General features: G+C 48.1%; 2 protein-coding genes across 5 annotated transcripts in view; one reads left to right on the top strand and one right to left on the bottom strand.

The window, feature by feature from the left end:
- Positions 1-10,622, top strand: part of Setdb1 (SET domain bifurcated histone lysine methyltransferase 1) — a 35,151-nt gene extending 24,529 nt beyond the window's left edge. For 2 of the 3 annotated variants that reach the window (XM_052179783.1, XM_052179784.1), the window contains exons 14-21: positions 5,766-5,935; positions 6,628-7,256; positions 8,123-8,151; positions 8,265-8,394; positions 8,651-8,816; positions 9,548-9,759; positions 9,985-10,073; positions 10,186-10,622. In XM_052179783.1, coding sequence (XP_052035743.1) covers positions 5,766-5,935; positions 6,628-7,256; positions 8,123-8,151; positions 8,265-8,394; positions 8,651-8,816; positions 9,548-9,759; positions 9,985-10,073; positions 10,186-10,303 — 1,543 coding nt within the window. In that variant the 3' untranslated portion in view covers positions 10,304-10,622. Of the gene's footprint in view, positions 1-5,765; positions 5,936-6,627; positions 7,257-8,122; positions 8,152-8,264; positions 8,395-8,650; positions 8,817-9,547; positions 9,760-9,984; positions 10,074-10,185 lie in introns of those variants that run through there. The other variant, XM_052179785.1, reaches the window with a different exon arrangement.
- Positions 10,623-10,800: 178 nt separating this feature from the next.
- On the bottom strand, positions 10,801-19,317 carry Cers2 (ceramide synthase 2). Of its 2 annotated transcripts, none has more exons than XM_052179787.1 (11): positions 19,209-19,317; positions 14,133-14,306; positions 13,626-13,743; positions 13,327-13,445; positions 13,126-13,183; positions 12,990-13,040; positions 12,732-12,824; positions 12,448-12,576; positions 12,192-12,298; positions 11,961-12,114; positions 10,801-11,714 (listed from the first exon to the last, which is right to left on the bottom strand). In XM_052179787.1, the coding sequence occupies exons 2-11, from the start codon at positions 14,303-14,305 to the stop codon at positions 11,574-11,576; spliced, it is 1,143 nt and encodes a 380-aa protein (XP_052035747.1). In that variant the 5' UTR covers position 14,306; positions 19,209-19,317; the 3' UTR covers positions 10,801-11,573. The 2 variants fall into 2 exon arrangements, with proteins under 2 accessions (XP_052035747.1, XP_052035746.1); XM_052179786.1 differs by lacking the exon at positions 19,209-19,317 and adding an exon at positions 18,369-18,564.
- Positions 19,318-20,678: the final 1,361 nt, after the last annotated feature.

A 20,678-nucleotide genomic window follows, 5' to 3' on the forward strand; every position in this document is an offset into this window, starting at 1 on the left:
AGTGTAACTTAGTAGAAAGATTGCGTAGTGTCCACAGAGTCTTGTCCACAGAGTTTGAACACCAGCATGACATAAACAGGTTGTGGACATTGAGGCTGGAAGATCAGAAGTGTGAGTTCATCCTCAGCTACATAGTGATATCAAGATCAACCTGGGTACATGAGACCCTGTCCCTCCAGTTCCAAGGGTTCCTTCCAGGGTACCTGTACTCACTCACACACACACAAAATTTAATAAGAAAAGAATGAGGGTGCACTGGGTGAAAAATCTATAATCCCAGAATTCAGAAAGGGTAAAGGCTCTTTGGAAGTTGAAAGCCAGCCTGGTCTACCTACTGAGTTTTAGGCCAGCCAGAGCTTCATACTGAATCTGTTTCTCTCAGAGAAACACATATGACTAGGGGCTGAAGAGATGGCTCTGTGGTTAAGAGCACTGCCAGCTCTTCCAGAAGACTGACACCCAAATAGCAACACATTTGTAAATTCAGTTCCAGGAGATACAGTATCCTCAAAAGGCAAAACACCAATGTACATAAACAAATGATTTTTTAAAAAGAGAGAGAAACATGATGAGAAAAATCTCTGGACACAGGACAAAGAAAATCATAAAAGATTCTACAGATAAAAAAAGTAGACTGTAAGAAATATTTGAAATGACTTTGTTTTTTCTTATGATGCTAGAAATTTGATGCTAATGGATACTTTATTCAGAATTTTAAGAGAAGAGTATTTACAACCTAGAATTGTAATAGGCTAAGGATATTTTTTAAACATTTAGTATCTCAAAGTTTTCATTATTCTTCTGTTCAGAAAGTTTCTAGAAATGTTTACGACAATGAGAGGAAAGTTAATCAGGAAAGCATGTGGTCCAGAAAACAGTAGACCCAACCAAAGGAGGAATGAAGGAAAAGTCGCCAATGATGGTGAGGTGAGGGGGCTCACAAGGTCACGTGGCACTTGATGTGGAGACCCAGCAGTGCTGAAGTAGGGCAGATAACTACTGAGGTGGCTTCTTGGGAAGATGAGTTCATGGGAAACTTGAGAGGAGATTTAGACTGTTAGGAAATTAGTTAATTTGTGTTGAACGTACAGAAAAAAGCAGAGAAGAAGAGGTGACTGGTAGTGTACACCTGTCGTCCCTGCAGCAGGCAGCCGAAACTCACTGCTTACAGTGAATAGTGCTGGGTGTTAGCTACCTGAATAGTTATCTATCTATCTATCTCCTATCTCCCTCCCTCCCTCCCTCCCTCTCTCCCTTCCTCCCTTCGTCCCTCAACTTCCAAAGAGCCTTTACACTTTCTGAATTCTGGGCTTATAGATTTTCACCCACTGCACCCACATTTTTTTCTTATTAAATTGTGTGTGTGTGTGTGTGTTAAGTGTAACACACACACACACAAAATTTTGTTGGTTTGTTTCTTGTTTTGGTTTTGAGATAGAGTTTCTCTGTGTAGCCTTGGCATTCAAACTCAGAGATCTGCATTTCCAGTACTGGAAGTAAAAGCATACATTTCCACTGCCTGGCTCTTTTTTATTTGAAAAATATTCCCAAGGCAGCTAGCACACACTTATACTATAATCCTAATGCTTAGAAGGCTAAAGCAAAAAATGGCAAATTCAATATAACGACAGTGTACTCATGTATACATAAAATAAATCTTTTAAAAAATACAAAAAAATAAGAATACAAAAGAAAAGAACACAAAACAAGAATACAAAAAAAAAAAAAAAAGCACAGAAGGCCCCCTTTGGCTGTGCAGCTGACCCAGTAGTGGGGCAGCCTGTGCACATGAAATGAATCCAGAAGAAAGCCTGGGGTGGTGGCGCACGCCTGTAATCCCAGCACTTGGGAGGCAGAGGCAGGCGGATTTCTGAGTTCGAGGCTAGCCTGGTCTACAGAGTGAGTTCCAGGACAGCCAGGGCTACACAGAGAAACCCTGTCTCAAAAAACCAAAAAAAAAAAAAAAAAAAAAGAAAGAAATGAGTCCAGAAGAACTAAGGCCGAGAGCATGGCTTAATGCAGTGCTTATCTAGTGTTCATGGAGCAATAGACTTGGTCCACAGAACTGAATATGTGCAATACATGCCTCTAAGACCTGAAACCATACCATTCTAGAGGCAGAAGTGGGAAGAATAATTAGAAATTCAGGGTCATCATTAGCTACATAGTAAGTTTGAGGCCAGCCTGTTCTATATAAGACTCCATCTCAAAACAAACAAAAAAAGAACATTTTAAATCAAAATACAAATTGGAATGCTGCTCATGGCCTTTTATCCCAGCACTCAGGAGGCAGAGGCAGGCAGATCTCTGTGAGTTCCAGGACAGTCTGGTTTATAGGAAATGTTTGGTTATTGGGTAGTTTTGCTTTTGTTGTCTCTCATTTCGAGTTAGGGAAAGAACCCAAAGCCTAGAATCGCTGCAGAGTTTTGAATGAAAATGTTTACCACAGGTTCCAATCTTTGCATGTTTGGTGGAAATGTCGGGTAAGGATTAGATGTGGCCTTATTGGCGAAGGAATGTCACTAGGGGTGGTGAGCTGTGAGGTGTTAAAAGCCCATGCCCTTCCAGTTAGTGCTTTCTCTCTGCCTGATGGTTTCTCTCTCTACTGCTCCAGTGCCATGCCCTACAACATGATGGTGGTGGACTCACCTGTAAAATATAACTCCCACCCCAACTAGATGCTTTTTTTTGTAAAGATTTATTTATCACCAGAAAAGTGCATCGGATCTAATTAATGATGATTGTGAGTTCAGTAGTTGAACTCGGGACCTCTGGAAGAGTAATCAGTGCTCTTAACCACTGAGCCATCTCCAACCCCAGATGCTTTCTTTTATAGGTTGAGGTATCTCTTCATAGCAATAGAAAAGTAACTTAAGATTACCACTTAACTACATATCCAGTCCTAGAAAAAACAGACTTTTCCTTCTCTCTTTGGGAGGAAAAAAACACACACAGAAAAAGACTTCGGGTTTTTTTTGAGACAGGTTCTCTGTCCTTAGCCAGGCAATCGTTGATACTTGCCATCTACCTAGCTTGGCTTTCCAAGCCAGAATTATAAGCCACCATATCTAGAAAAATATTTCTAAGTACAAATATATGTCACTCATATATTTAAAACTATTAGTTGCCCAGTACACATGGATTTCATTCTACCCTTGACTTGGAAAACACTGTACTCTCTGGCTAGCCTACTTCTTTCCTTCTAAAGTTGTTTGAAGTGTGTTTATAGCCATTACTTCCTAGATCCGTTCACTCTGTGTTTTTAGCCTACCTCTGGGGTTTTTGTGAAGGAGATGTGTTCTTGGCACCTTCTAGTGCTTTTGTTTGGCTGGCTTTAACCTCAGTCTCTCAGTTTCAGTCTCCTGTCTTCAGCTTGTCCCTGGGTAATTGAAAAGTAGGCCTTTTCCTCTGAGAATTTGTTTTGTTGGACATGGTCTCCATTGCTAGGTTGGCTTCCATCTTACTGTATAGCCAGTGATGATTTTGAATTCCTGATCTTTCTGTGTCAACCTCAAGTGCTGGAATTATAGGTGTTTACCACACACTAAGTATATACTCTGTTTCCACTCTCTTGTTTCTTTTATAGCATCACGTTTGTACTTTTTATAAGTATTTCTAACAACTTCCTTGACTCAATTGTGGGTTGGTTTTTTTTTTTTCCACCTTACAATGTAAGCTTACATTGTATCCCATCCCCACCCCCAACCCCACTACCTAGTGCATGCAATGTTACAGAATAGCCACTGAAAGACATTTTGAGGAATGAATAAATGAATGATGCTTAGAGTAGTTCTGATGGCTAGTTCCTGTGCTAGTGACAAATGTGAATAGCCCTCTAGTTCCCAATAGGCTTTCCCTAGGCATGGCCTGGCACTCACTTTGGAGTGCTGGGATTAGAGGCATGCTCCACTACACCCAGTAGGCTCTAAGGATGCTCACAGTGAAGCAGTTCCCTGGAGAGGTGCTGATGTGTGATACTCAGTTTCTGAAAACTGCTTGACTTTTAGTCCTGTTAATGTGTCTTATTTTTGTGGTGCTGACAGTCAAGCCCAGGTCTCTTCATGTGAGGCAGGGGCACCCCACTGAGCTGCATAGCCTCAACAGTCCTCTCTAAAGTTGAGGAGGGAACCTTCATTTTTATTTTATTGTCAAATTGTTTTAGATTTACTCTTACTTTGTATGTCTTGCATACACACATGTGTGTGCACTATGTATATGCCTTTTGGATCCCCTGGAATTGGGTTTACATATGGTTCTAAGCCACCATATGAAGTCTGTAAACTGAACCCAGGTCCTCTGCAAGAGCAACAGGTGATCCTAACTGCTGAGCCATCTCTCCAGCCCCCTGTATTTGAGACAGGTTCTCAGATAGCCCTGGTTGACCTTGAACTCTCAGCGTTTCCAAGGATGGCCTTGAGTTTCTGAAACTCCTGAATCTACCTCCTAAATCCTGGGCTTATAGGAATATACCACCATCACCAGTGTATGCAGTGCCTGGGATCTAATTCAGGGATTCTGACATACTAAACATGCACATTACATAACTAAGCTACATCCCCTGCCCTTGTGGATATGTATAGTCCGGGAGTGATGCATGTGGAAATCAGAGGTCAGTATCACTCGTCTTTTCTCTTTACTTCCCTTCCCCTTCAGGGTTTCTCTGTGTAGTCTTGGCTGTTTAGAGTGGTAGCCTCTGCCTCTGGAATGCTGGGATTAAACATATACACCACCAACAACTGGCAGCTATTTGTACTTTTTATCAGGAACTTTTTGTTTTATATTAGATTTTTGCAATTTTGAGACAGGGTCTCCCTTTGTAGCCCTCACTGTGTTAGAACTCAAGTGTGTTGATCAGGCTGGCATTGAACTCAGATCCCCTGCATCTACCTCCCATGATATTTTCTCTTTTCTTCAGCTGTTGAATTGGTAATATGAGGTCAAAATTATTATGACCCTTTTCTTTGTGTGTTCCCAATGTTTGACATAACTCTTGTTAAATAAACGTTTATTGAAAACTTAGCATATTGGCACATGCATTTGGAAGGTAGAGACAAGTGGCTGTCTGGGTTCTAGGCCAGCCTGGTCTATGTAGTGAGTTCAGGATAGCCAGGGCTATGTTGAGAGTCCCTGTCTCATAAAAGAAAGTATGAAAATGTTTTCTGAAAGAATATCAGCTTTATGTTAACAAAAAAATTATACTAATATTGTTCTAATTTTCTTACTGTTTCCTTTTGGTATATATAATCTTACTTCTGCTTTTCTTCTGTATCTGTTTCTAGATGTCAGTTTTTTTATTACGTTTGTGAGGTGGGGGCAGGTGTGTCGAGATCAGAGGACAACTTGGAGGAGTTGGTGCTCTCCTTCAGCCTTGTGGCCACCAGGGGTTGAACTTAGGTCATCAGTCTTTGTGAAAAGTGCTTTTACCCACTAAGCTGGCTCACGAGCTTCCCTCCTTGTATCAGCTGAAGCAATCTATATCTATATCTGCAGTCTGAATCACCTCATTGTTTGCTAATCCTTTCTCCGGGGTTAGGCACTCTGTCACTCATTATGCGCAGTATTACTGTGAACATCTTTGTGAAGCACTTTCCCTTCTGAATTATGTTCTTGGTCTTTATTTTCACATGAATCCAAGAGGATAGATGGATCATTCCATAAATCTACTCTCTCAGGTCAACACCTACTTCATGATCTTTTCTCAGGACATGTGTTACAGATTTAAGTATTCCAGTGACTGTGTCATTGATTGTATTCTAACCTCCCAGGGTTTATGAGTGTAACAAACGCTGCAAATGTGACCCAAACATGTGCACAAATCGGTTGGTGCAGCATGGACTACAGGTTCGACTACAGCTATTTAAGACACAAAACAAGGGCTGGGGTATCCGCTGCTTGGATGACATTGCCAAAGGCTCTTTTGTCTGCATTTATGCAGGTTAGTGACAAAAGAGAAGGGGTTTTACCCTGTGGGGTTTGGGACATAGACATAGCAAAATGCTAGTGGATATGGTAGCACACGTCTATAATCCAAGCACTCAGATGAAGGCAGAAAATTTGAGAGTAGGAAATAACCTGGGCTACATAACTGGACTTTACCTTAAAAAAAAAACAAAGCAAAACAAACTTGTGTTGAAGGAATGGAAATGTAGCTCAGGAGGTCAGTGTGTGCTCAGTTTTCAAGAGGCACTGGATCAGTCCCTAACATTAAAAGAAAGCATGGATGGATGGATGAGTAAAGTGTTTGATAGTTGAACTGGGAATAGGAGGACATGGGAACCCCTTTTATAAAGGACATAATGAGTGATATACCTGCATATAGACGAGAAAGCGGCAAAGGTACTTCATAAACAGAGTAGGGAATCAGATCTTGGCTATTGATGTTTCTTTCAGTGAGAGACCTCATTTAGATTTGATTGTATAATTTTCTCCCGGAGATATTTTAGCACAGCTAGGAAGTGCCAAGGTTGTAAACAACAAAAGGGGGGGAGGGGGCAAGGTCACAAGCTGCAGTGACAGTGCCTTAATGTCAGAGACAAAGGTGGCATCCAAAGTAGGCACATAATACAATATTTTACTCTGCTAGTGGGTATAAAACTGATGAAGACCATCAATTCTCTTGATTCTCAGGCAAAATCCTGACAGATGACTTTGCAGACAAAGAAGGCCTGGAAATGGGTGATGAGTACTTTGCAAATCTGGACCACATTGAAAGTGTGGAGAACTTCAAGGAAGGATATGAAAGTGATGTCCCAAGTTCCTCTGACAGCAGTGGGGTAGATATGAAGGACCAGGAAGATGGCAACAGTGGTTCAGAGGACCCTGAAGAATCCAATGATGACAGCTCTGATGATAACTTCTGTAAGGATGAGGACTTCAGCACTAGTTCAGTGTGGCGTAGCTATGCTACCCGGAGGCAGACTCGGGGTCAGAAGGAAAATGAATTGTCTGAGATGACTTCCAAGGACTCCCGCCCCCCAGACCTTGGGCCTCCACATGTTCCTGTCCCTCCCTCAGTATCTGTAGGGAGCTGCAATCCACCTTCTTCTGAAGAGACACCCAAGAACAAGGTGGCCTCGTGGTTGAGCTGCAACAGTGTCAGTGAAGGTGGATTTGCTGACTCTGACAGCCGTTCCTCCTTCAAGACGAGTGAAGGTGGAGATGGCCGTGCTGGGGGAGGCCGGGGAGAGGCTGAAAGGGCCTCTACCTCAGGATTGAGCTTCAAGGATGAAGGAGACACTAAGCAGTCTAAAAAAGAGGTAAGACATTTGAGAGCAGCCCTACTCCCCTCCAGAAATTATTTCCTTTAATTCATAGCTCTGGGTATAAAGCTGTGTCTGGTGATGGCCATCCTAGCTGGGTATAAAGTTGCATCTGGGGATGGCCATCCAATCTGGCGGACTCTCGGGACAGTGGAAGGGGTTACATGGCCAGAATCAGAGAATATTTGTCCATGTTAAAAACAATGCCTTTGCCAGGTGGTGGTAGCGCACACCTGTAACCCCAGCACTCTGGGAGGCAGAGGCAGGTGGATTTCTGAGTTTGAGGCCAGCCTGGTTTACAGAGTGAGTTCCAGGTCAGCCAGGGCTATACAGAGAAACCTTGTCTCAAAAAAATCCAAAATCCAAAAAAACAAACAAACAAACAATGCCTTTTAGCATTGGTACAAATGAAGATTCAGACTGGGGGGCTTACCCCTTTCAAGACTCCATCTCGAATGCAAAGAAATAAAGAATCGATCCTAAGTATATAGGGTTTACTGCTTTGGGTTTTTATTGCTATTTTTAATTAGACAGGGTCACGGTACACTCCAGGTTGGCCTGAAATTTGCTATTGCAAATTTTATCTTTGATGTTGAAATGCTCCCCGTTGACAGAGAATAAAACTGTTGGGTCCGTGAGGCCCAGCGCACAGTGCTGCTGTCCAAGGCCCATTATTGGGAAAGGTTAAAGGGCCTTGTCAGGGGAGTATACTGTCAACTGTTACTGTTATCAAGTTATATCGTAATTTCCCCACATCACCTCCTTTAGTGTGCCTCTTGCTGGCTTATGGTAATGTTGTCTTTGGACATCTCCTGTTACCTTGGACCATGAAAGCATTTAACCTTTCCCTTGTTCCTTTCCAGGACCCTGAGGACCGAAACAAGACGTCAGTGTAAGTGCTTGCTTTTTCATCCTTCTAAGTCTGCCTCCTCCTCAAGTGCACAGAAGGAGCCTAAGAAACAGCCAGAAGCAACGTGACTTTCTCACTCTTTCACTTTCCCATAGAGTTACTGAAGGCTCTCAGAATCATGGACACAATCCTCCCCTGAAGTCTGAGGGGCTTCGCCGACCTGCTAGTAAAATTTCTATGCTCCAGAGTCAGCGAGTTGTGACCTCTACTCAGTCAAACCCTGATGTGAGTGACCGTGTTATACTTGCCCCGCCTTCTGTTTTACTCATTCCAAGTGCAGGAGCACAGCAGTCCCACCTCAAGTCCCTGACCAGAGGGGCTGCTAAGCGCTCTCTGGCTGTAACTGTGCTTTGTTCTCCAACATCTTATCATCAGCTTACTATCTCCATAGCCCCCTTTTGCCAAATCATGGGTAAGAGCATTAACTTGAGCAGCCTTCCATTAGCTTCTCTTCCTTCCTCGCACCCTGCTGTCTCCCCAGGATATCCTGACACTGTCCAGCAGCACAGAAAGTGAGGGGGAAAGTGGAACCAGCCGAAAGCCCACTGCTGGTCAGACTTCAGCCACAGCCGTTGACAGTGATGACATCCAGACCATCTCTTCTGGCTCTGATGGTGATGACTTTGAGGACAAGAAGAACTTGTCAGGTAGTCTGAATATGTTTGGATGTAGTAGGAAGGAACAGGAAACATAGGAAAAACACTTTTAAAAGAAGGAAATAATTCAGATCCTAAGAGTTGGGCAGTCTTCCCAACTAAACTGTTAAACTGCCGTGTGCCCTTCCTTTCTTCCCAGTCCTTCTCCTTTTCTTTAGCTCCTTAGTCCAACATAACTATTCATGCTTTTAATAAACTGTGACAAAAAAGCCCAGCCTGGTGGCCCAAACCTGTAATCCAGCATCTGGGATGCTGAGACAGAAGGCTTGTGGGTTTAAGACCACCTGAGTTACATGAAACCTCATCTGAAACAATGTGACTTATGGTCTTTACCCGTCCCCAAGACTGAGTTTCTTTGTAGCCCTGGTTGTTCTGGAACTCCCTATATAGACCAGGTTGGCCTTGAACTCAAGGAATCTGCTGCCTACCTCTGCCTACCAAGTGCTGGGATTAAAGGTGTGCACCAACCATCCCTGGCTAGTGATTTAGGATCTTAGCCTGAATTTAGCTAGCTTATTGCTATCCCAGAACTGCAATGATTGGAATAAAAATGAGGAGAAATGGGGCATGGTGGTAACATCTATGATTCCAGCACTTGGTAGAAAAGGAGCACAGGAGGACCACAAGTTTGAGGTGGCTTAAAATGAAGGTGGTAGAATATATATTTAGTTAGGAGTTGGGATGCTCCCTGACCTTCTTACCCCCACTTTTTTTCTTTCCAGGACCAACAAAGCGCCAGGTGGCAGTAAAATCAACCCGAGGCTTTGCTCTTAAATCAACCCATGGTATTGCCATTAAATCAACCAACATGGCTTCCGTGGAAAAGGGGGAGAGTGCACCAGTTCGTAAGAACACACGCCAGTTCTATGATGGTGAAGAGTCTTGCTACATCATTGATGCCAAACTTGAAGGCAACCTAGGCCGCTACCTCAATGTGAGACTCTGAACCTTCTCTGGGTGTAGGGTTATGCCATTGCCCTCAAATTCTAACTTTGTACAGATGCCGTATAAACGTACATTTGCTTATAAGTTGATCTCAGAGTGAAGCAGCTTTCAAACGTCACTGCCGTAGTGTGTCGTGGGGGTAGAGAACAGATTTTTAATTCTCGAAAAGCCAGATGCTTCCCTGGTTGAACGACTGTCATCTTTAAACTTACAGCACAGCTGCAGCCCCAACCTGTTTGTCCAGAATGTTTTCGTGGATACCCATGATCTTCGCTTCCCTTGGGTGGCCTTCTTTGCCAGCAAGTAAGGGGGGATGGGAAAGGGGCAAGTTCCGAGGGGTGAGGGCTGAGGGGGGTCCTTCCCTTGTGGTCGGCTTCCCATTTACCCTCTACACTCATTCTTTCTCCCCCTTCAGGAGAATCCGGGCTGGAACAGAGCTCACTTGGGACTACAACTACGAAGTGGGCAGTGTGGAAGGCAAGGAGCTGCTGTGCTGCTGTGGGGCCATTGAGTGCAGAGGGCGGCTTCTGTAGAGAACGGAGAACCCTCGAACCGTCCTGTTCCCCGGGAACTGGGTCTTCCTGACTGTTGAACTCTGACCCTAGTCTCTGATCTAGCTTCTTCCCAGCTCTTAGTAGATAGAAATGGGGATTCTAGATCAGGACTTTCCCAGCGTGGTGCTAGCAGGCACTAGGGTGGGTAGACATGACCACTCTAGATCAGCCTGAGGTCCTTCTCATCCCATATGTGTTCATGATTTACTTAGGCTGTGTATCTGCCATCCCTGGTTTGTATGGTTTCTTGAAAGTCTTCTAATAAGATGATAAATAGAGAGTGTGGTTTGTCTTTTTTCTTCAGTCTCCTGTCTTGATCTTCCAGAGAGAGGTCATTTCCCAGTGGGCAACTATCATTAGTTTACACCTTCATTTTATTTGCCCTGTGTAATTTTTAACTAAAAATGTTACATAACCACGAGGGAAGCCTAAGGAAACTAACCCCTTTCTCAAGTCTTAATAGTCTGACACAGTCATGTTTTATTTAACCTTTAATATACTTTAAAAAATTAACAGTACATTTTGGTCTCAAATGGTCCCTCGCCGAAATGCCAGGTCCTAGCTGTAGTTCTGACTTTACAACTGAAACCCCAAATGTTCAATAAATAACAGAACTAGTTGCCCTTCTACTCCACACCAGCTTGTCTGAGCTGAAGGGAGGGGAAAGGGAGGCCAGAGAAGGGAGGCAGTGAGATCCTAGGAACCGTGGTCCTGGGGTAGGTGAGGGCATGTACAAATGCCCTCCTTCACTTCATTGACTTGTATTTAAGGAAGAGGAAGTTAAAAGTAGCTCCGCTTTCATTTTTGGCCTGAGCTAGGGCGCTTAGAAAGATGGAACATTGGTCCAGCTTTGGCAGAATGAGGCCCAGAAAAGGGACAGTAAGGCACAACCCTGGCTTGAAGTCAGGGAGTCACAGGCAAACAGCTAGCTCCAAATTCTTAGGAATGAGGAATGTGAGTTATGACTCCAACCCTCAGAGCTGAGGATGGGTTAGCAAGAGAAAGAGTAGCTTGGAAGGTAGAGAGGGAAATGAGACCATCCTGTCTCAACAGGATGTCACCAAGCCTCCTTCCTACCTGGAGATAGGCCATTTAGAGTCTAGTTTAAAGACAACTGGGTGGAAAAGGAAGTAAGGGAGGTCAGTGTGGACTCCACATCCTTTCTCCCCAGAGCTCACATGCCCTAAAGGGAAGCTCCGCTCGTTTCTTGGCCTCATGTATTGATGTGGGAGGTGGTTAGGACAAAGATTCAGTCATTCTTAGGATGGCTGTTATTGAGGATAGGGTGGCCATTAGCCAGGGGCCGGCTCTTTGCTCCTGCCCCGGCTGCAGCCTCCTCCCCCTCTGAACTCTCCGTTTCTTCTCTGTCACTGCGTTCATCTTCTACCAGCTGTGAAAAGGACAAAAAGGGTTATGTATCCTGTTAACCCCCAAATCCTCATACTTTATAGCCCTGGCTGTCCTGGAACTCACTCTGTAGACGAGGCTGGCCTCGAACTCAGAAATCCGCCTGCCTCTGCCTCCCAAGTGCACGTGCGCCACCACCGCCCTGCCCTCATACTTTAAGAGTTGCAGCATGATAAGGAAGTTGGGTGAGTGAAGTGAGACCTACAAAAGGTGGGCCAGCCCTCCTCACCTTTCCAGTTACGAACTTGTGGGCCATGCGCAGAATGAAGTAGGCCCAGAAGATATGGAGCATCTGTAGCACTGCCATCATGGAATTGAAGAAGTAATAGCCAAAGAAGGCAGGGTAGAGCTCCAGTGGGTATATTATCGTGCAGTGTAGGATCCTGGGGATTTAAGGGCACGTTGTAAACATGGCCATGGCTGAAAGCTTGAGGTCAATGGAGCCTGAGCACCGACTCACCAGAAAGGCATAATAACCAGCCGAGTGATGATGAACACGATGGCGAACGCGATGAAGAGGTTGTTGCAGGTGTTCTTCCATCCCGCATAGTTAAACATCTTGGCAGACTGTAAAACAGCCCCATCTATTATCACGGGCTCTTGACTCCCATAGACATTAGTATGTGCGTGTGGTTAGCAGCACTGACAAAACCCTCTCAATGCCCTGGAAGACAATGGGGACCTGCACTGGGGCCTCTACTGTGAGGAAGCCTAACCTCCAGCAGGTAGTCAGAAGCGTCATGCAGAGCCATGATGAGGGTCCCTGCCCGGACGTAATTGGCAAACCAGGAGAAGCAGAGGAGAATGATGGTGGCCACATGGTGGATGACCTGTTCCTTAAAGTCCTGCAGAAAAGATAGAGGCTCCAAAGGACTCTTCCCTATTCCATTGTCCTCCTTCCCCTCACCTTTGTTCCCCACATCCCAGCAGCTCTGCCCAGATCCCCAAGAAGTCAAAGGGGAGGCTCTTCACCCCAGGACCCCATCTGGCCTCTACCTACCTTTCGCTTGACATCAGAGGCAATGCTGAAGAGCAGGGACCAGTAGAAGGAAAGCTCAATCATGTAGTACCAGTACTGAGAAGGGATGATGCTCTGGAAGAGGACAGAGGGGTGAGGGACCCAAGGGGAATCCTCCAAACTCATCACTTGTAGCCCCTCAAGATAGTCTTTGTTCCTCTGCCATGTACTCATGACCCTTCATGCGGGGGTATCGTGTGCCATAGAACACTCCTACATAAGGAAGGGGTCTTCTCATACCTGTATGGGATATCCCTCCCAAACTTTCCTCAAGTCATAGAACCAGGGTTTCTGCAAAGAGAGATTAAAGGAAGGACTCATACCCTGTGGCTTTACCCAGTCTTAAAGGAGGTGCCCCCCACTTTCCAGTACTCACATCCACAGTGACAGCCATGCCAGCAACAAAGGCAATCAGGTAATACGTGAATCTCCAGCTGCAGGAGGAAGCGGGTGGGGGATTGAGTTTCCCACTGCCCCTGACACCCTCTCAAGGTCCCCTCACCTCTTGTCCATACCGCAGCTCCTCCCAGCAGGTGGCAACTGTGCCACCCACTCCACACGCCCCAATGTCCCCCACCTGGCTTCTCGGAACTTCTTGAGAAGACTAGGCCTGTCCTGGTTGCGGCGACGGCGGAACCAGCGTTCGACCTGGCGTCCAGAGAGCCCACTCTGCCGAGACAAAAGGTCTACCTCCACCTAGGCATAGTGAGAGCAGATATTCAGCCCTCAGATCAGCAGTGCCCCCATTCTACTTAACCTCTTGTCATAATAGCTTGAGTCACACCCACCCTCTGCCAAGTCGTCATCTTCCAAAGCAAGCATTCAAACTCTGACCCACCCACACTCAGCAACTCCAGAGTCATCTGCAGCTCATACCTGCTTGGGCTGCTTGCCGCTGGTCAGGTAGAAATGCTCTAAGGTGGCATTGGGAGGTGCCCGCAGTCGGGTTTTCTCCTTAACATTCAGGAGGGCAGCCAGGGGTGTAGCCACATAACTGGGTAAGGGACATGAGAGAGAGGTGTCTGGCTCCCTTGGAGCACTCCTGACCCCTAAATGGGACGGAGAAAGTACTGCAAGACTTAACTCTGGGCCTCAGTTTCCCAAGCTCCCTGGCATCCACCTTTCCTCTAGCCTCCTGGGCTGCCCATAGCTTACAAAGCTGCCTATGTTCACTATTGACCAGGCAAGGAGGCGGGTGCAGAATGAGAACAAACAACCATTGAAGGAAAAGGCTGGGGGTGCTGAGCCCTCAGGAAGACAATGGGGCCCTGGGGGAGGGGGAGCATGGGTAGGGACCTGGGTGGCCAGAACTAAGTATCAAGAGACCAACATGAAGTCTGATAGGTTGGCTATCAATCAGGGAAGGGTTGAGGGCATGCTCACAGCTCAAAGAAGTATCGGATTATGAGGAAGACCAGGGCCAGGGGCAGTGTGACGTAGAGGTCTGAAGCTTTGGCGTAGACGCGGCCATCTCTGTCTTCTAGATCAGCCCAGGTTAAGTTCACAGGCAGCCACAGTCGTTCCCACCAGAAGTAGTCGTACAAGGTCTGGAGCATCCTAAGTGAGGAAGGAAAAAGTCAGAAGGCCAAGTTGGAGCACTCTGCAGACATGAGGAATGGTGCGGTGGGACAGTGACTCAAGATTTGAACTCTGGCTCTGGCTACATGGCCTTGGAATTGGTTGGCTAGTGAGCTAGTTTCCTCATCTGTAATAGGAAATCAGTGACTTTAAAGTTCAGCACTGATGTAACCTTAGGTGATGCTAACATCACTGGGGCTTAATTCCCTGCAATAAAAAAATAAAAAATAAAAAAATAAAAAAACACCCCTTTCTTATCTTATCGTTTGGATCTCAACCTGGCGGACAAGCTGTAGTGTTCAACAATCAGGAAAGTTAATCAGGGAGAGTGAACAGAAGGTGCGTGCCTTTAAGACCCGGCACTCAAGAGAGGCAGGAAGACCCACACAGCAAGTTCCAGGACAGCCACGGCTATAAAGTAAGACCCTTAATTTGTAAAATAGGTTGTCTCAGGTGTGGTAATGAGTCTGTAATTTCAGCACTTGTGCTGCTAAGGCAGTAGATCATAAGTCTGAGACCAAGCTGAACTCCTCGTGAGGCGGGGAGGAAGATAGGGGAGAGGAAGACAGCTCAGTTTTGAACGAATAAGAAAAAACACATACATCCCCAAGCACATCGAACACCTCACATAGACCGAGCTCCACGCCAAGTCATTTAGTGTCTACACAGGAGGCAGGAAATGATCTGGAAACCTCTGTTCAGAAAGGAAGTGAGGAAAAAGAAAAGGAAATGAAGTGAGGAAGAATTTGAGCCTGCAAGGTCTACAAAGGAAAAGCAAGTTCCAGGAGAGTCAGGTCTACAGAGAAACCATGTCTTGAAAAAACCAAGAAAAGAAAGGAAGGAGGGAGAGAGGAAGGGAAAAAGAAAGTAATTCGGGGTACAGGTACAGATATAGTCAGGACGGGACAGAGAATCCCAACAGCAAACCAAGATATTTGGTAAAACTGAGCTATCCACCGCCCCCCCCCCCCCACCTTCTTTGAGGACTTACGCACTCCAGCTTGGTCTCCAACTCATGATCTACTGCCTCAGCAGCTAGCTCACGTGCTGACATTACAGACTCGTCACCACACCTGACATAACCTATCTCTCACAAAGACTTGTCCAGAACATAAAAACCTGCCCGGAAGAGAATCAGCCAACATCCTCCAGCCATGAAAGAGCTGCTGTCCTCAACTGCCCTTCTTCCCTCCACAGAAGAGCAAAGTGGCATTGACCACCAGAACCTAGATGAGGCAGGGAATGGTCTGTGGCAGCTGCCTGGGGTTGAGAAGCAACCTTCTGGTGTCCCTGAAGGGCAGTCATCAGCACAAGGCCTGGAACTTGTAAGACTTGCTGACTAGGAGTGTTGTGTCGGGGATGCCCCCAGCTCCCAGCTCTTCTCCTATGTTTAGGGAGGAGAGGAGGCAGCCTGCAGACCGACCTAGAGACTCTGAGCTGTGACAGGAGAAAGGCGGCCTCCCAGGTGGAGAGGACCGAGCAGCAGCCTGTGGACCAGTGTGAGCACGGGCACCAGGCACTGAAGATGGAGCTGCTGAGGAGGCGGAACCCTCAGTCCACAGCTGAGCGAGGCTGGGCCTAGGTCTGGTTGGCTCTCTCAACAGCCCCGCCTCCCTCCACAGAAGCACTTACGAAATCCCTCTGAGCAGTCACAGGTCAGTCAGTATTCCAGCTCAAGGACTTTACCCTCTTGTCCCCACTCCTGGTCACTGCTCTCGTGGATGAATTCAGAGGTCAGCATGGACGACAGAGGATGTTCGGCTGCATACACAGCCCAATTATACATCCCAGGCCTGACAAGGAGAGCACTCTCCCTTCCCCACCTCAACCTGAATATTTGATTTGTTAAAAAGAGTGGAAGTAGCCGGTGGTGGTGGCGCACACCTTTAATCCCAGCACTTGGGAGGCAGAGGCAGGTGAATTTCTGAGTTCCGAGGCCAGCCTGGTCTACAGAGTGAGTTCCAGGACAGCCAGGGCTACACAGAGAAACCCTGTCTCAAAAAACCAAACAACAAAAAAAAAAAAGAGTGGAAGCCTCTCCAAAGGACAGAATTAAGTGTAATTGCCCAACAAAGCACACATTCTTCCTAGAGAAAAGGAGCAAACTGAACAGGGAAGGGAGGGAGGCAGAAGCAGCAATCTGGACACCCAGAGGTAGGGACCAATACCTGACCTGGCTACTGTGTTCCTCAGTGCCTAACTTTCCCTCCAAAGAGACCTAAAATCAAGCCGCCTTTCCAATGGCCTAGCCTCGGGCCATCTCCATGCCGTCCCATAGTCCCGTAGCTAGGATGTTTTTGTTTTGTTTTTGTTGGGTTTTTTGTTTGTTTGTTTTTTGTTTTTTGAGATAAGATTTCTCTGTATAGCCCAGGCTGCCCAGGAACTCACTTTGTAGTTCAAGGCTGGCCTTGAACTGAGAAATCAGCCTGCCTCTGCCTCCCTAGGGCTGGGATTAAATGCATGCGCCTTGGATGTTTTTCTAGATAGAGCCTTTTGAGAGTTAAGATTCAGGAGCAATGGGTTCGGAGTGGGTGGAGCCTCTCTCCAGGGCTCCAGCGGCGTTGGAATGTCTAGTGCCTTTCTTATCCCTACAAAGAAGGTAAGGAGCTAGTGGGTGGGGGTTGGGTAGCCTACGGGGCATCAAGGAACTGCACACCTATCTCAACCCCAAGACTCTCCCGCCTCGTCACTGGGAGGTGGAGTCTGCTGGGAGCTGCGCTCTGGGCTTCAAGCTGCTGTGTCTTTCTTTGTTGTTCTGAACTTTCACAGCAGAAAAGCTGCACCAGATGCAGCAGAGTCTCGACTTTTAACTCAGCAGGAGGAGAAGGGACTAGGGTTCCTAGTCAGCCTCACATACCTCCACAGATCCAGTCTGCTCCCTGCTGCACCCCTGGTGGCTATTTGGCGCCAGCACACCAGACAAAGCATTCCATCAACAAGAAATCAGGACAAGAGAGGGCGACATCCTGCCCCTAAGGGTTGATTACACCTTGATTACAACTGCAACTTGATTACACCTGCAACTTTTCCACTCACAAAAAAATTATACCGCCTGCACACAAGAAGAGATGTGGTGTAGTGCCCATCTATCTGTCTTCCCCGCACATACCTGCCTCAGAGGCAGGCACCACTTTCTGAGACACAGGCTGAAGAGAAGCCAGCACAGCACGGATTTCATGAGCATTATATTACTCAAAGCTTAAGTAGGGTTCTCGCCTGGCGCCAACCTTTGCTCCAACTCTGAGTGATCCCCCACCCAAAGATACTCCAACGCAAGTGAAAAGGGTGAGAGACGGGTGCCGGCAGACCCAGAAGGCTGCGGGGGAGAAGTGTAACCCATAAGGAAACTTCAGACCCAGTGGAACAGCAGATAGGAGGGAAACAGACGGTTTCACAGGCTCTCAAGTCTGAGCCACCATTAAGAAGGCGATAGTCCTAAGTAGACTTTTGAAAACTTTCTTTTCGGGCAATAGTAGCTGGTCATGAACTTCTAGGAGCTGAAGACCAATAGAAGTGAAAAGGTGTGTCAACTACTTCTGGCTACAGCACGAGCCCAAAAATACCCCAAAATACAGGTTCGATTCTAGGAAAGGTAAGGGGGTGAGGCTATGATGACCACGGCCTCAGGCTTCACGTGGTCTATAGCTTCTCTGGGATGTCTCAGAAACTTCCCTGCCCCACCCCCAAACACTGTTTAAAAATACCCCCCCCCCTCCAGACAGGGAGAGGCCGGTAGGTCGAAGAAGCAGCTCCAAGTGGGGCAGTGTTGAAAGCACAGTCAAGCCGTCCGCCTATGGCCGGAGACAGAGCGGGAAACCTCGCCAGAGGCCCCGGTGAGAATAGAGGGGTATGGGGCAGCAGTGGAAACACGGACCAATTCACACGCGCACGTGCGCACACACACACACACCCACACACACACACATGCGTGCGCGCGCACATACCCCTTAGAAATTAGGCACTATGTGGCCAGAAACAAGACCTAAGGAACAGAATCCTTGACCTTAAGGGCCCCATCACAAGTGCAGTCAACAAACTTACATTCAAGCCAGTCACCTCGGCTCTGGGATGGGAAGTGACCTCCTACCGCAGCTCTAACACAGACAGAAGTAATTTCTGGAGGCCTTCCCTAATTCAGTTCTCGGGAAGACCGGCCCACTCCAGACCTCAGAGCGCTTCGAACGCCCTGACAGCTGAGGCTGGCAACTCTTGTGCGTGAGATGGCAGGAGTGCAGTCTTAGGCGCAGGAACTCCCAAGCTCAGGTTAAAAAGGAATGTCACCCACCTGCAGGTAGCCAAGTATGAGGGCCTCAGGGCATGTAATTAGCAAGTTACCACCCACGGCCACACACGCCCCATAACGGTATAGGAATGTAAACCCTTTGGGGCCGGGACAGACGCTCAAGAGTGTACTCCTTCCTGCTTCCCGTTAGGCACATGGACGCTCTGACCTCCCCCCTGGGATGGGCACAAGGGGTCAGAAGCAGCGACAGAGTCGGCGGCGGCCGCCGCAGTAGCAGCAACAGCAGCAGGGGCCGCCACACTCCTCCTCGGCCTCCACACTCAGGCCCCAGGACGCATGCGGGCCCCCAGGGGCTTCTGGCACCAAAGGTCCGCTACTGCTCCACTCCCAACAAAGGGGCGTCTGTACCGTGGATCCCGAGCGAGCGCCTTGCTCCAGCCCCTACCTGTTGCCCCGCAGGCCTTCTCCGGGCCCGGCTGGGGCCTCGGCCCGGAGCGCCGGCTCCCGCAGCGTTCGGCCCGCCCTCCGGCAGGCCGGCCGCCATGAGCCGGTGGAGGCCCTGCTCCCTCCGAGCTGCGCCCTGAGCCCCCGCGCCCGCCACTGCCCCGCCGCCCCCGCGGCCCCGCGCACAGACTCACTCGGCGGCCGGTGCAGAGCTGAGCGGCCCGGGCGCCGCTGCTCCGTGTCCCACTTCTAGCGCCCGGCCAGTGCGCACGGACTGGGCCGGGTCCTCTCCTCCCCCTTCCGCCGCCCGCGGCTCCCTCCCTCCTTCCTCCTTTGCCCGCCGAGCCCCGGCGAGCCCAGGCCGAGCCCAGTAGCGGAGCTGAGCTGGGCGTGGGCCGCGGCCGGGCGGGGCCCGGTCCCCGGAACCTGCGCTGCGCCTATGGAGCCCGGGAGCCCCGACGGGGCGGGAGGCGCGCGCTCTGCAGGGCGCCCGCGTCTCTGGCTGGCGCGGTTGCCGCCCATCGCGACATCGGTCAGGAACCCCCTGGTCCCTGAGCCCTGAGCAGCTCAGAGCGGACTGCCTCTGCCCAACCCCGCGGCCCTGGTGTGGTCTGCGACCTCAGCCCGGCCTTCAGCCCTTAGTTCACCCCGAGTTGGTTGCCACAATTCCCGCGTCCAACTACACTGGGCGACAGAGGAAGGATGCGCCCGGAGAAAGCCCTGCACAGACCCCGATGTTCCCACAGTGAGATCCACAATTCCCCCAGCCCTGCTGTCTGGAGTCCGACCAGAGCTACTCTCAATCTTTTGTAAACCGTACTCCAGTCTCCCGGCTACACTATGGTTAGCAGGGATCAATTTCGTATTAAAACCTGTTTTCTCTTAAATAGTCCCATAAAATCCATGCCTCAAGAACACGGCAGGTTGGAGAGTAGCTCAGCACCGACTGCTGTCCCAGAAGTCCTGAGTTCAATTCCTAGCAACCACATGGTCGCTCATAACTATCTGGGATCCCATGCACTCTTCTGGTGTGTCTGAAGACAGCCACATTGTACTCATCATATAAATTAATAAAATAAGGAGAGAGGGAGAGGGGGAGAGAGAGAGAGAGAGAGAGAAAGCAGCACCCGTAACTCCACTGTGGACAGAACTTGACTAGTTGTACTTGAGGGTCCCTTAACAGGGAGACTGTAACTTAGCTTCTTCCATGTAAAAAATACTTTAAAAACTGCCCGGTCAGGTTTGATGGCTCATGCCCAAGCATGGTCCCAGCATTTGGGAGACTGTATCATTTTTTTAACCTTCATGAAATAGTTTTTCTTTTTTTTTTTAATTTATTTTATGTGTATGAATGTTTTGCCTGCATGTGTGCATGTGTTGCATGCATGCCTGGTGCCTGAGGAGGCCATCCCTGGAACTGGAGTTATATAAGCAGCCACATGGGTGCTGAGAACCGAACCGGGTCCCCTGTAAGAACCAGTGCTCTTCGCTGCCGAGCTGCGTCTCCGGCCCTTGCTCTGAACCCAGGTCCTCTGAAGGAGCAGCCGGTGCCCTTAATCGTAGTCGCTAAGCCACGTCCCCAGGCCTGCGATGAAGCGTTCTTGGTGTTTGGATGCCATCAGTAAGTCTCTGGCAGAGGCTCGCCTCACAGGGTTTGCTGTCGA

This window comes from Apodemus sylvaticus, chromosome 4 (assembly GCF_947179515.1).
Source record: "Apodemus sylvaticus chromosome 4, mApoSyl1.1, whole genome shotgun sequence".
Taxonomy (NCBI): domain Eukaryota; kingdom Metazoa; phylum Chordata; class Mammalia; order Rodentia; family Muridae; genus Apodemus; species Apodemus sylvaticus.